Below are 15,866 nucleotides of genomic sequence, written 5' to 3' on the forward strand. Positions count from 1 at the left end.
CATGACTCTAGGAGGTGGGTCAAAGAGGATCTAGGTGTAATTTATGTCAAAGACTGTTCTAAGTTGTCCTCTAAGAGTTTTGTACTTTCTGGCCTTATACTGAGGTCTTTAATCTATTCTGAATTTATTTTTGTGTATGGTATTAGAAAGTAATCTAATTTCATTCTTTTATGTAAAGCTGCCCAGTTTCCCAAGCACTACTTACTGAAGAGGCTGTCTTACTAACAGAACACTGTAAAGCAATTATATTCCAATAAATTAAAAAAACAACAAAAAAAGGGAGGTTTGCTTAAATAAATCAACTCACCAACTTTTCTCACTGTCCCCAAATCCTGCTCTTCAGGACTACATTTAAAGGCACAACCACACCTTACAGGTTGCACCATGGCCAGGGAAGGATTTCCTGTTGGTCATTTCAGTGTGTGCATGCTAAGTTACTCAGTCGTGTCCGACTCTTTGGACTATAGCCTGTCAGGTATCTCTGTCCATGGAATTCTCCAGGCAAGAACACTGGAATGGGTTGTCGTGCCCTCCTCCAGGGTTATTAAGTACTGAGCAAAAATCAGCACAAAGAGGATTTCCAGAGATAACCCATGGAAATCCAGAATGTCAGTTTCTTTTTCTTCTTCACACCAGTAACAGTTAACCCTGGATGGATGCATGAGGGGAGCTTCCGGGGATACTGATAATGTTCTATTCCTTGATCTAGGTGGTGGTTAGATAGGAGTGTTTATTTTGTAAAAGTTCATTGAGCTGTACTCTTAGGACTTGTTTCCTGTTAAACAGACCATGCTTCCCCACCCAAAGTGTACTTATAAGAACAGTAATAAACAAGATTTAGAAATATTTAATGTGTATCCAGTGCTTTCAAGTAAGCCTCTAAACTTCTTTATGGAGTAAGTGCTGTAAATACTTTAGAGATGAGAGAACTGACTCAGAGAGGTTAAATATGTCCTGTGGCCAGGGTCGCAAAGCCACATGGACCAGAACGCTTACCCAGGTCTTTCTTGCCCAGAAGCCCTCCTCCTGAACTGTAAAGGTGTTCTCACTGCCCCTTAAGCTAGAAGGCACTTTAGGAGCTGTATAGTTTCTTCTTCCAATCTACACAGGAACACTTCTTACAGCAACCCTGGCAAATCCACCCTCGGATTCAGTTACTCCTATGTTCAGGAATTTATTGCCCTCTGAGACCTGACCCACTGCCAAGACAGCTTTACCTCTGCCTGTTCAGTAGTAGCATCACAATCTTTATCATTATCACTATCAAATTACTGCCTAATTTTCCTCCTGGAACTGTGCCTCACTGGAGTGAACTGCTTCCTCTACAGCAGCAGTAACCCAGTGATTCTCTTCTCCCTATCTGAATACCTCCCAACCCCAGGTGTTCAATGTTCTTCGGATGCCATGCTTCCAGATCCCTCTGTGATGCAGAGAGCTAACCCTTGTGGAGCAGTGACCGTGGGCCAGGCACCATGCTAAGCACTTTCATCCACACTGTGTCATTTAATCCTCCCAGGTATCCTGAGGGTGATGCTACAAGGATTTCTGATTTACAAAAACAAAGGATGCTGAGTCCAGAGGAGCTATTCAGTTGGCCCAAGGACATTCAGCGGTGCGTGGACACCTGTGGGTGTGGGTGTTGGGTGGCGCCAGCACTGGGCATCCCCTGTCCACCTTTGCTCTCAATCACTCACACATGCTTCTGCCCACTGTTAACAGTCCTCGCCCAGCTGCCCTCAGGCTTTATAAAGTCTCTCACTGAATCCTGGTACCCAGGTCAGCGTAATACTCAGGAAAGAAAAGAGCATGGCAAACAGGGCGCCATCTAGGATTACTGGCACTTTTTAAGCCCCACCCTACTCTTGCTGTTGTTGTTCAGCCGCTCAGCCACGTCCGACTCTTTTGTGACCCCATGGACGGTAGCCCACCAGGGTTCTCTGTCCACAGGATTTCCTAGGCAAGAATACTGGAGTGGGTTGCCATTTCCTTCTCCAAGAGATCCTCCCAACCCAGGGATCGAACTCGTGGTCTCCTGCATTTGGCGGGCAGACTGTTTACCACCGACCACCAGCTCTTGGTTCATAGTAAACTTTGTCCCTTGAGCTGAGATCCGGTCATCTTCCCCACTCTAAAGCTGTAAAGATCTTTACAGTACCAATGTGAGCCATTACTTATTGGGCCATTTACTTATCGCCATTTGCGTTTTAATTCATCCTTGCCTGTCCAGGTGAACATGAACTTGGATTCTGGCATTCATTCTCCCAGTGCTGGGTCTGGTGCTAAGGAGTCAGGGGCTAACAGGCCTCCGGCCCGTAGGGCATGGGAAATGCTCAGTCTTCTAGCCTGACTCTCCTTCACAAGCACCCCTGGCTACCTCAAATAAAGTGGCTGGAAGTAATGTGTATGAAGAAGCTCTATTCAGAACTAGGCTATTATTTACAAGAATATCATTTATGCAAGTTATGAGTAAAACTGTCGACCAGGTCAAGACCAAAGACAGTGTTACAGCAACTACTTCCCAATTTTCCTTCCTCTGAGTGGCCTCCAATCTCCTCCCATAACTGTCCCTTCTCACCAGGGACTCCCACTACAGTATTTCTACACATCCTAACACAGTTTTCTCTCTCAATACCCAACCAAGGGGGGGAAAAAATCATTCCCTTGGGCATAAATCAGAAACTAGACTCATGGGGTCTCGTAGACTGCATTGAGGAGTCTGGACTTCAGTCCGCCCGGGGAGACAGTAAGTGCTACAGGGCCTAAGCAGGAGTGGCGTCAGGCAACCCTCCTCACCGGCCCGGGCACAGCCAAGTGGTGACTGAGCACGCAGCCTGCGCCTGGTGTCCTGGAGAGAAGGGAAGGCGAGGCCCTGTCTGCCTCGCAGGGCCCAGAATGGCAGACCCAGACATGTAAACAGGTCGCTACACTGCAAATCCTTGCTAAAATAGAGGTGTGAATGCGATGTTCTGGGAACCCAGGGAGCGCGTCCAACAGGGCTCCAGGTTGGCTTCTCCAATTCCAGCCCTTCCTTCCCCTGATGCTCTATCAGAGGAATGAAGCCATAAAAAACAGTTCTCACAGGCTTTACAACGAGCCTGGAGAGGCTTGGGGCCAAATGTTGAGGCTAAAGAGAAAAGACTCCATATTGGGACAAAAAGAACACTTACTGACACCGTCCTAAAATAGGTTTTTGGCATTTGTGGGGAAAAGGAGCACCATGTGAACAATGAACTGGTAAGTTATGTGTGGCAGTGATTTGATGGCATTTGAGGGCACTCTAAAGGTCGCGTATTTGTGACTACATTTAAAAAATAATTTGTATTGTTTTTCCTTTGTAAGTTATCCATATAAAATTGAAAAATTACATGTTAAAGAAAATAGAAATCACCACGATCCTACTGAATAGAGAAAATGAGGTCAGTGTTTTCACAGAAACTCAGACATTTTCTATGCATTATTATGGTGATTCTTTTCCCCTGCACCACGCCCCCACTCTCACCCCCAATGCTGGGAAAGACTGAAGGCAAGAGGAGAAGGGGACAATAGAGGATGAGATGGTTGGATGGCATCACTGATTCAATGGACATGAGTTTGAGCAAGCTCCAAGAGATGGTGAGGGACAGAGAGGCCTGGCGTGCTGCAGTCCATGGGTTCCCAAAGAGTTGGACACAACTGAGCGACTGAACAACCACCACCCCTAAAACGGAACTCTCTTATGCTACAGGAGCCTAATGTTTTCAATTAACAATAGTTTACAACATTAAGCCCCTTCCTATTGACATTAATAACTGTCCTCCAGTATCGCTTTTACTAGTTGCGCAGTACTACACTCTGTGGAATGTATTATAATTTAACAGCATTTATTATCTAACACTATGCTTGTTTTCAATTTTTCACCAACATAAACTGTTTATCATTGCTAAGTCTTTGCTCCAAGATCTGATAGATTCCTTAAAATAAATGATGGAATTAGAACTGCTGGGACAAGGGCTATGCAAATATTGAGGCATTTGACATCTGTCGCAACCTACTTACTCTCCTGAGAGGGCATCCTAAGTTACGCTCCCAAGCCGTGATGACAAGAGGGTCTTTTCCATATACCTTCACCAGCAGTGGACAATACTTATTTCTAAAACCTTCCAGTATTTAGTAAGTGAAAACTAGAAGATTCCCATCTTAGTTTGCATTTCTTTGGCTGCTAGTGAAATTACTTTTTTTGTATGATTAGTAAATAATTTCCCCCTTTCTTGAATTCCCCAATAATCTGTCCATTTTTTTCTATTTAGGATTTTATACTTTTCTTTTTTTCTTAATTTTTATTGGAATATGGTTGCTTTACAATTTTTAGTTTCTACTGCACAGCAAAGTGAACCAGCTACACATATACATGAATCCCCTCTTCTTTGGATTTCCTTCTCAGTTAGGTCACCACAGAGACCTGAGTAGAGCTCCCTGTGCCCACAGGGTCTCATTAGTTACCTAGTTAATATACTGCAGGGTGTGTACGTCAATCTCAACCTCCCAATCCATCCCACTTCCCTGGATCCATGCATCTCTTTTTTATGTCTATGTCTTTATGTATCTTCCTTTTTGAATTATAAGAGCATTTTTTTTATCATTACAGCTATTTGCCATATGTATAGGAGTGTGTATCATGTCTGTGTCTATGCAAATATAAATAAGGTTTCCATATTGGATAAGAATGCATGCCTTGTATGTAGATGTGTGTGCCTTGTATGTAGATGCGTGTAAAGTTGCTTCAGTCATGTCCGACTCTGTGCGACCCTATGGACCATAGCCCTCCAGGCTCCCCTGTCCATGGAATTCTCCAGGCAAGAGTACTGGAGTGGGTTGCCATGCCCTCCTCCAGGGGAGCTTCCCTACCCAGGGATTGAACACGCATCTCTAATGCCTCCTGCACTGGCAGGGGAGTTCTTAACTACTAGTGCCACCTGGGAAGTCCAAAGTGAAAGTGTTAGTCACATCTGACTCTCTGGGACCCCATGGACTACTGTAGCCCATTGGGCTTCTTTGTCCATGGGATTTCCCAGGCAAGAATACTGGAGTGTGTTGCCATTCCCTTTTCCAGGGGATCTTCCTGACCCAGGGATCAAAGCCAGGTCTCCTGCATTGCAGGCAGATTCTTTACCGTCTGAGCCACCAGGGAAGCCCAGTTGTATTTATGTATGCATGTACACAATTAGGAAATACATATATGTACATATGTACTTAACTTGAAGATTTATTTGTGGTATTTTCCAATTTATAGACACTAAAGATGCTCTGAAATCCAAATCCATCAATCCTTCCTCTTGCTGTAGGTACTACACTTAGAAATTCCCAAGTTGATATATTTATTTACTTATTTTCTAACATTTTGGCTTTGTTTCTATTTTACACTCAAACATTAAGTCTTCTAGGAATTGCCCTATTGGGGAGGGGGAGGAAGGAAATGAAAAAACTGTGCAGACATTCCTTTTGCCATAGAACGTAACCAAGATGCAGATTCTTAGGAGTTATCAGTTGTAAGGTTTGAGCCTTATTCCATTTTCTTTGAATTAAATCTGGACAACTCGCGTCTCAAATCAGGGCATGCCTGAGCAATAGATCTGCACGGGACTTTGACTTAAAGAAACTTAAACCTGGGATCTAATACTGCAGGAAAAGCAGTGATCAAATTAATGAGTATAATGCTTCACCTCAGTAAAAATGTGCTTCATCTGGGCTTGTTTATTCCTAAATCGCTTGATCTTCTGTGCGATGCGAGGGTCCTTTTCGAGTTCTTCCATTGTGGCCCATTTACAGTGTAAGTAGGAACTATCCAAAGACACACAGATTGTGAGACGAGTGTAGAACTGGCAAATAATCAGACTTTAAAGTTTCAGTAGCCAGGGTGGCCATCTAACATAGCAGCAGTGGAGTGGCTTGCTGTGGAAGTGCTGGAGACTGGACTTAAAAGGGCCTTGCCCTTCAGGACAAAAACTGAACACGGGACAAGGCAGCAATTCCAAGCAACTGGCCACTCTGTGGCTTCTAGAGAAACTGGCTCACAGTGGAGGCAGGGAGGTATAGGGAGGCTAGCATTCATGCACATTAGTGGAAGTGGGCACATAGCAGAGAAAAAAAGGAAAATGCAAGAGAGCAGAATAGTATAGGCTATAGGACTGTGACTCTCCACATTGTGTGCAAAAAGGAACTACACAGGGATTTTTTAAAACACGTCAACCCTTGGGAACTATGCCCAGAGTAGGAGTCAACTGGCCTCGAGGGCAGCAAGGGCTTCAGTAGTTTTAAAAAGTTCTCCAGGTGACTCTATACGTCAAATTGAGCACTGCCCCCTAAGGTGAACTTGAGCCAATTGAGGTCTGTGAGTCACACCTTAGGGGCCATTCTTGGAAAATATAGAAGATAATGATGGGATGAAGGAAAGACGTTTTATTCATATAAAATCCAAATACAAAGAATACATTCAACAGACGTACAAATTTCTATACTTGACGTAGAACAGCTCCAGGTCGAATGGGGGTTCTCCCGGGTGGACCTGTAACCCAAAGCAAGCTGTTATGTACCAAACGAAAAAGGTAAATCAAGCGTTCCTTCTTGGTTTAGAACATATTTCTTGAGGACATTTGCATTTTACCAGGTCGTTTTTCTTGGCCGTTTCTGGAGCAGACTTTCTAAAGGCTGAACACACAGCTAAGCTACAACATAAAAAAAAAAAAAAAATTCCTCCTGGTGTCATTCCGAGATCTTGGTTGGGAGAACACTCAGATGAAAAAGTCAAACTGGCTCAGGGCTCTGAGAGCTGCTGTGAAAGTGAGAACATGCATTTCCGGTGTCTCCCCCGCCCTGCCCCGCCCCCTCCTCCTCGTTGCCCACACACCCCAGAGGCGTTCACTCTCAAAGCGAGGAAGTCTTCCTTCATACATACTCGAGGTAAAAATGAAACCATGCTCTCCCTGACACTATGTTCTCATGCTCCTTCACACCAGGCATTTTCTCTAGAAGTTCCCTATGACAACTCTAAAGACATTGAAAGGAAAAGGTGTTTGCACTGGGAGTCTTTTCCCATCTCTTCTTCTTGGCTCCTTGATGACTTTCAGTGAGCTATGGCAACTAAGAGGTCAATACCTACTGCTAGGATCACAGGGAAGAAAAACATCAATTTGGGTCATACTCAAATATTGAAGAATTTCATGTCCTAAAATCTTCTACGGAGTTGTCAACTAGCCTAACAAACCTAAGTGTCAACTAGCCCAACGGCGCTCTTGCCTAGCGCTTGGTCCAGCTGAGAAGGACCACTCCAGAGACATCTTTTAACAGAGGGTGTCATCTGCGCTAGAGACATACAAGCCAGAAACATCAGCCACCAACCTCCTGGACAGTCTTAGAGGCCAGGATCTTCTCAATGATGTTTGCGTCATCTTCTGGAGGCTCCTGAAGACAGAGGTGAGAGAGACAGAAAGTGTATTACTGGCACCACAGAAGCCATGAAATAATTCTACAAGAAATGCTACAATAGATACCACTTGGTCCAAAGGTTCACCTTTGAGTACAGAGGCTCCATCCTGTTAGCTCAGAGTGATCCAAAGATGGTACACAGTCTAACCTCTGTGCACAACTCTCCCTCCTTCCCCTCCCATGTGAGCAGGGAGGTTACTCTGCTTTGCAGATTCTTGACTTCAGATCTGCCTTTAGCATCACTAAAATTGGTCCTGGGACCTCCCTTCTCTGCCCAAACTGCTTACATGTTACTGCATAAAATTTTCAGAAAGGCGTAATATAAAAGAGTCTAGGGGCTTCAGAAGCAGAAGGCTCCAATTCTGACACCTTCCAGCTGTTGACTTTGGGCAAGTCAATTAACACCCCTTAGTTTCAAATCTATTAAAATAAGAATTAAAAATACATATCTCACTAGGTGACTGGAAGGATAAGATGGCATGTGAAAACATTTTTTGGACAGTAGCGTTAGGCAAATGTAAGGCATAACTATTCTCTACTAAATGGTACCGCTGTTCTCCTCTGTACCTGGAAATGGCTTTCTGTTTTATTGATCATCCTTTGACTACAAATCCCAACTGGAAACAATTTAATTCCTTCCTTTCTACCCTTGATACACATCAACATTTTCTAATCTCCATGAAATCTCTTTCTACAGAGGAGTACTTGATTTAAAAAATTTTGCAAAAAAAAAAAAAAAAAATTGCATTAAAAAAAACCAACAAACTTGGGACTTCTATGGTAGTCCAACGGCTAAGAGTGTAATCCCAAAGCAGGGGACCCAGGTTTGATCCCTGGTCTGGGAACTAGGGCTTCCCTGGTGGTTCAGATGGTAAAGAATATGCCTGCAATGTGGGAGACCCAGGTTCAATCCCTGAGTCAGGAAGATCCCCTGGAGATGGGAATGGGACCAACTCCAGTATTCTGGCCTGAAGAATTCCATGGACAGAGAAGCCTCGTGGGCTACAGTCCAGGGGATTGCAAAGAGTTGGATATGACTGAGCGACTTTCACTTTTTTTCTCTCACTGGGAACTAGATCCCACATGCAGCAGATAAGAATTCACATGCTTAAAAAAAAAAAAAAAGAATTCACATGCTACAACTAAAGATAAATAAATAAAAATTAAACAACATAAACTAAAAAATAAAAATAAAATAAACAATAAACTTACAAAAGGATACACTGGGTCAGAACACTCCTGTTAAACGTTCTTCCTAAGATTTTAGTTGAGCAATTTCAGTGGTTTCAACTGCATTATGTGACTTTTCCAGATCTGGCATTTATCACAATATGAGACTTAGAACAGTGTATGAAAAGAACATACACCACAACCCTAACTGTCAGAATAAAGAGCTGGGTTCCTTCTCAGAACTTTCCAAGAGGATGATTTATGCTGCATATCATTGCCTTCAGTCTACCCATTCTAGGGCTCAGCTATCCCAAAGTCATACCATTATAGAAAACATATTTTCTAAGAACTTAAATCAAGCTTTTCCCAGAAAATTGATAGTAAAAAATGATGAGTAGGGCAGATGGTGGAAGAGAAGTATGGAAATCAGCAGGCGCTGACAGATGCTCCCAAAGGCTACGCATATTCATTATGTCCCCCTGGACACATGGCATTGTGAAGTTAATCCAAAATGACAAGTCTTTTCCCACTGCTCAACTGGAAGATCAGTGAACTGGGGCTGGATACAGACTCAGCTTTTGGTTTCCTCTAAGTATATTTGCTCCGCTTGATTCTTATGTATAAGAAAAGGAGGAGGTGACAGTTCACAGTGGGTTGCTGTCTTCTCCCATCACACTAGCCTGTAATGGCAGGGATCCTTATTTGTTTTACTCACTGGTGTAGCTAGATACCTTGAGAAAGCCAGACAACAGTGGGTGATCAATGAATATTAGTTGAATGCTAAATAACAGGGAAGACAGATGGAATACAAAGGAAAGATAAAGGGTTATTCTTGATCTATATCATATAATTAAAGCCTCCCTCTTTTTCCATATACCTGGACTTAACTTCTCTTGTCCAGATGGCTACCAGTGAAGGGCCCAAACTAGATGTCCTTTCCTGAGCAGTAAAATCACAACCCCAATCTTGCAGCCAACAAACAGAGCTCGGGCTATGACAAGTGGACAGCAAGCAAAGGAACAGAGGGGTTAAAGGAAACTAGATTAATGACCCAACTTCCTTCCTTACAACTTCATTTCCTTCCTAAATTCACCTCCGCCCCCGCCCCCCCCCACCCCGGTTATGTACTGCGTGTCTTTTGAGTTTACATACTGGTCTTACAGACATAAATGTGCTATAGTCTTCATCAAGGAATGGCCAGGCATGCCCACATAATGTTGTAAGTGACTGAGGTATACAGCACGCAGAGGTCTTAAGCATACAATTATCGACGTTTTACATGTACACATACACAGTGAAGTCCCCCTGAGATAAAGTTCTATTAAATTTTCAACATTCTTGGAAGATCCTCAAGCCTCCTTCTAGACATAACCACTCTTCAGACTTCTACCACCATTGATTAGTTTTGCCTATTATTTTCATGCAAATGGAATCATCTAGCATGTGGTTCATTCTCCTGTATCACTGTGCAGTATTTTATTGTATAAATTATTTATTTACCCACCACTTATTTATCCCTGCTATTGCTAAGGAATATTCGGGTTGCTTTCAATGTTCATATAAATGCACTTGCTTACCTTGGAATGCAATTGCTAGGTTATGAGGTTGGTTATATGTTTAGTTTTGAGGGATACTGCCAGAACTTTTTCCAAAGTAGTAGCAACCATTTTTACATCCAGCAGCAGTGCATGGGAGTTCTCACTGACTTGACATCATGAGTATTGAAAACTTCAGCCATTCCAATGGACGTGTACTCAGTTCAGTTACATCCAACTCTTTGCGACCCCATGGACTGCAACATGCCAGGCCTCCCTGTCCATCACCAACTCCCGGAGTTTACCCAAATTCATGTTCAGTGAGTCGGTGATGCCATCCAACCATCTCATCCTCTGTTGTCCCCTTCTCCTCCTGCCCTCAATCTTTCCCAGCATCAGGGTCTTTTCAAATGATTCAGCTCTTCTCATCAGGTGGCCAAAGTATTGGGAGTTTCAGCTTCAACATCAGTCCTTCCAATGAACACCCAGGACTGATCTCCTTTAGGATGGACTGGTTGGATCTCCTTGCTGTCCAAGGGACTCTCAAGAATCTTCTCCAACACCACAGTTCAAAAGCATCAATTCTTTGGCACTCAGCTTTCTTTACAGTTCAACTCTCACATCCCCTCCTTCATTCACAATTCCCTGATAATTAAAAAGTGCTGAGTATCTTTTCATATGCTTATTGGCCCTATGAGGTTTCTATTCAAGTTATTTGCCTATTTTAAAAATTGTCTTTTTTTTATTGCCAAGAGTTCTTTATATTTGCAAGAGTTTATATCTTTATATATTTCTGAATAAGAGTCCTCTGTTATGATCTATACTTTTTCTATCAATCTATGGTTTGCCCTCTCAAACTGTAGATGTGTCTTTTGATGAAGAGAAGTTCTGTATGATTCACCTTTTTTCCTCTCTTGTATTTTTACGTCCATTGAACGAATCTTTGCTGCCACCAAAGCCACAAACAAGCCACATACACAGTTTTAAAATTTCTTATAGCCACATTTATGCTGGGAAAGGTTGAAGACAAGAGGAGAAAGGGGCGACGGAGGATAAGATGGTTGGAAGGCATCACTGACTCAATGGACATGAGTTTGAGCAAACTCCAGGAGAGAGAGAAAAACAGGGAAGCCTGGTATGGTGCAGTTCATGGGGTCGCAAAGAGTCGGACATGACTCAGTGACTGACAACAACAGTAGCTACATTTAAAAACAGATGAATTTGATTGTAACAATATTTTAACTAACATAGAAAATATATCATTTCAACATGCAATCAATATAAAATTACTAATGAAATAGTTTACATTCTTCTTCTCACACCGAGTCTTTAAAACTCTACTCTGTACTTTACTGAGCATATCTCAGTTCGAACTAGGCTATTTCAAGTGCTCAACAGCCACATACAGCTCTATTTTTGGCCCGCTGGTCTACGTGTTCTTGTGGCAACACTACCCTGTCCTCATTTTTGCAAACTGATTATAAAGTATGGATTGTAAGTCTTCCAACTGGGTTCTTCCTATTCAAGATTGCCTTGGTCAGGGTAGGTCTTCTGTAGTTCCATTGTCAATTTCCACCAAAAAAAGCACTCTGCCTAGATCTGGACTGGGACTGAATTACAGATAGCTTAATTTTGAATACATGTCTGTCATATATCACTCCATTTATTTAGGGCTTCTTTAATTTGTTTCAGCCATGTTTTTCATACAGAGGACTTATATATCTTTTGAGAGTTACTTCAGGGTATCTAATGCCTTGATACTATCATAAGTGGCATTTTACAATTTTCCATTCCTGATTTGATGTTGCTAGTTTATAAAATAAGTATACTGTAAAAGGTATATTGTAATATTAGTATATTGTAAATGGTGCCAATACATTTGTTTGATCCAAGGTTACCACAAACCTTCAAACTGTTAAAAAAAAAAAAAAGCAGTATCTGTAAAGTGCAATATAGCAAAGAACAAGAAAACAAAGCATGCCTTTGTTTCTTCCTTCTCCTTAGTGCAGTAGCCAGGACCGCCAATGTATTCCTGAATATAAATGAGAACAGTGGAATCTTTTTCTTACTTGCTAATTCAGAGGGAAAGCATTCAATACTGTACCATTTAATATAATATTAGTTGTCAGTTTTTATCTAGTGATTTATAAGATATTCTTTTAGTATCTGGTTTCTGCAGTTTAAGATATGCATAGGTATGGTTTTCTTTTGCACGTTTTTCCTGCTTGGGGGTTACCTAACACTGAATCTACTGATTGATATCTTCCATCAGTTTTGGGAACTTTTTGGCTCTCCATTGACCCAGGTTTGATCCCAGGGTCAAGAAGATCTCCTGGAGGAGGAAATGGCAACCTACTCCAGTATTCTGGAGAATCCCATGGACAGGGGAGATTGGCAGGCTACAGTCCATGAATTGGACATGACTAAGTGACTGACCTTTCCTTTTCCACGTCTAGGACGCTAATCAGAGCATCAGACCTTTTCACTGCATCCCAGTGGTATCTCTATGCATTTATGTTTTGCTCTGTTCTTTCCATTCATTTTTCTGTATGTCAGTTTAGAAATTTTCTACTGATCTGTCTTCAAAGTCACTAATCTTATCTTCTATTATATCTAATCTGCTTTTAAACTTACCTATTGTGCTTTGAATTTTACAAATTTTCAGTTTTACAGTGTTGATCTGATTCTCTTTATAGCTTCAATTCTCTGTTGGAATTCTTTAAAACTTATTTTGTCCATCTTTTCCTCTATTTTCTTTAACTCATTAATCATAGTAATTTAAACTTTTTTTCCTGCTAACTTCATTATCTGGATCATTTGGGGTTTGCTTCCATTAAAATTCTTGATTTTTAGTCAATTTCCCAGCCTTTTCAATGTCTAATAATTTTTTATTGTATGGTGAATATTGTGAACAAAAGAATCACAGCAGCTCCAAATGCTTCCTATTTTCTCCTCAATGAACAGGGAGAAGGAATGAGTCCCACTGGTCTAGTCCAATCAGGCTCTGCTGGGTCAGGACTGGGTCAACCGTTTTGTTAAGACTCAGTCCATCTCTTGTTTAATCTATTCCTTAAGAACAAATGCCCAAGGTCACCTGACTGTAAGCTCGGCAGGTCTTTTTACTCCTCAGCCCTGAGTTTTCCAATCCCAAGCAGGGTTAACAATCTCTCTTAAGGGAGAGTCAGTTTTGTTTTGCAGTAGACCCATCCTTTCAGTGAGATTTTATCTCCTAAGTAACGCAAGACTGTGAGATTTCAATCTGCCTTCTGGTTCAGCCAACAACTTCTTGCATTACCCCAGAATTCAGCAAATGTCTCCTGGGGAAGGCTCCTTGCTTTGGGGATTCCTCTAGTTTCCAATCATTTCATCAGCCCTGCATAATCAATCACCAGCAGGGTCAGACAGTTTCTCATCAACCCAGATTAGGTCTCTGTTTGGGCCCAGCCTGGTGCTCAGCCCCTGCCTGGAATTACAGAATGCTTCCAGAGAAGGAACTAGTCAGCAATGATCAGCTCATCTAGGAATAGCTCTTCTCTGTCTGGAATTTTACTGCATCTCATTTTTACTGCTTCCACAACTAGCTGATGCCTTTAAAAATATATTCTTTGCAAGTCACCTTTTTCTTCCCCCTTACAGCGAGTGTTGGTCTGCCATGCCTGACTATGTCTTACCTGAAAATAGAATCCTCCAACACTAACTCTTATTTCTGCAGTTCCCTAGGGCCTAGATTTGGGGCTTTCTTTTCTATCTATATTCATTCTCTAGGTGATCCCATCCAGTCTCATGGTTTTAAATACTGGCTATATGTGTCTTGCCTGCCATATTTATTTATCCTGGGCTTCCCAGGTGGTGCTAGTGATAAAGAATTCGCCTGTCAGTGTAGAAGATGCAAGAGATGCAGGTTCGATCCCTCGGTCAGGAAGATCTCCTGGAGGAAGGCATGGCAATCCCCTCCAGTGTTCTTGCCTAGAGAATCCCATGGACAGAGGAGCCTGATGGACTACAGTCCATATGGTCGCAACGAGTCAGACACGACAAAAACAACTTAACACGCAGGCGTGCATGTTGTCTGGACTGCCATATTTATTTAATACAGCTTAGAACCCCATAATTACAAACTCCTTTATCTAACTGCTATTTGTCATCACTACCTATCTCAGAAATATTTCACACTTCAGATGTCCCCAAACCAAACTCCTAGTCTCTTAGCCAAGCCCCCAACTGTACCCCTTCAAACTACACTTTTCTTACAATTGAATTAAAAAGAACTCTATCCCTCTGGATGTTCAACCCAAAAATCCTGTAATTCTCAACTCCTCTCTTTTCGCTCCACATTTCATCAGCTCCTATTTCATCAGCCAAGAGATCCTGTTGAGTTTACCTTCGAAGTACGTTCAGAACCCAGCCATTTCTCACCACCTCCACTGCTTCTACCCTGGTCTAAACCACCTTCATCTCTCACCCAGATTATTCCCAATCATCTATTAAGTAGTCGCTTTGTTACCACTCCTGTCCTACTGGTCTATTCTCAACACAACGTTCAGAATGGCCCCTTCATTTAGGTCATTCTTTTGCTTAAACTGCTTAAAATGCTTTTCTTTCAACTTGGGAGTAAAACCGAAAGTCTCCCAAAGGTCTTCAGAAGCCCACAGAATGCGTACCCAGCCTCTCATCTCCTCTGTCACCTTTCAGGTCTCCTTGTCTGTCCCTCATACACACCAGGCACGTTTCCCCCTTCAGGACTCTGCTAGTCAGTCTGCCTGAAATGCTCTTCTCCCCACATGACTCCTTCACTCCTTTACTTCCTTCAGTTCTTGGATCATGTATTACCTTTGTGAGGCCAGCACTGATCACCCTATCTAAAACTGCAACCTTCATTCTTGAATTTCCTAACACTCCTATTCTGATTTTTTTTTTTTCCATAGCACTTACCACCATGGACACACTACACACTTTTATTATTTCCAGGTTGATAACCAGCCTCTCCTGAGTTATTTCTACCCTTTGGAAGTTCTGAGCTTAGCCCTTTGGCTTGACACCCCACGTAGGCTGAAAACCTGGCAAACATCTGGAGGAGGAGATGGGCTGTGTGCATGCCACAGGTTCCTCTCACTTTGCTATAGGCTCCCTCCACAAGGGCGGGGACTTCCGGCTCTTTTGTTCCCTGATGTTATCTCCAGCACTCAGAACAGTCCTTGGTACTCAATAGTAGTAGGCACTCAATAAATATTTCTGAATAAATAATGTTAAAAGATTTTACAATGCAACATGGGAACAGTAGTATAGAGCAAGTGCTACGGGCACACACAGCCAGAGCAGCTGGCCCAATCAGAAGAGGCTTTGGAAATAAGCTATATGTCTATAAGCCTTAGACTTTCATCACTGCTTTCCTACCTACTTCCAAGTCTGTACGAACCAGATTAGCAAACAAGCCTTCACACGCGTGCACCCGTGCTGAAAGAACCATGGTCTCTCTTCACCAGCAGGTGACTTCAAATGGGCTCTCTCTCTTTAAAAGAATTTTACTTATTTGATTATATATTTGAGGGGAGGGGGCTGCACTGGCTCTGAGTTGCAGTGCATGGGCTTTTCCTAGTTGTGGTGACCAGGGGCTACTCTCTGGTTGTGGTGTGACAGCTTCTCGTTGCAGTGGCTTCTCTTGTTGCAGAGCATGCACTCTAGAGCAAGTGGGCTCAGAAA

The 15,866-nt window shown here is 42.5% G+C and overlaps 1 protein-coding gene across 5 annotated transcripts in view; it reads right to left on the minus strand.

The window, feature by feature from the left end:
• The window catches only part of CHD6 (chromodomain helicase DNA binding protein 6), a 193,015-nt gene that overhangs the window by 85,877 nt on the left and 91,272 nt on the right, over positions 1–15,866 (minus strand). For all 5 annotated transcript variants that reach the window (XM_061127304.1, XM_061127305.1, XM_061127306.1 and 2 more), the window contains 3 exons: positions 7,375–7,437; positions 6,483–6,541; positions 5,700–5,817 (listed from right to left, as the gene is read on the minus strand). In XM_061127304.1, coding sequence (XP_060983287.1) covers positions 5,700–5,817; positions 6,483–6,541; positions 7,375–7,437 — 240 coding nt within the window. The remainder of the gene's footprint in view (positions 1–5,699; positions 5,818–6,482; positions 6,542–7,374; positions 7,438–15,866) is intronic.

This window comes from Dama dama, chromosome 23 (assembly GCF_033118175.1).
Source record: "Dama dama isolate Ldn47 chromosome 23, ASM3311817v1, whole genome shotgun sequence".
Classification (NCBI taxonomy): domain Eukaryota; kingdom Metazoa; phylum Chordata; class Mammalia; order Artiodactyla; family Cervidae; genus Dama; species Dama dama.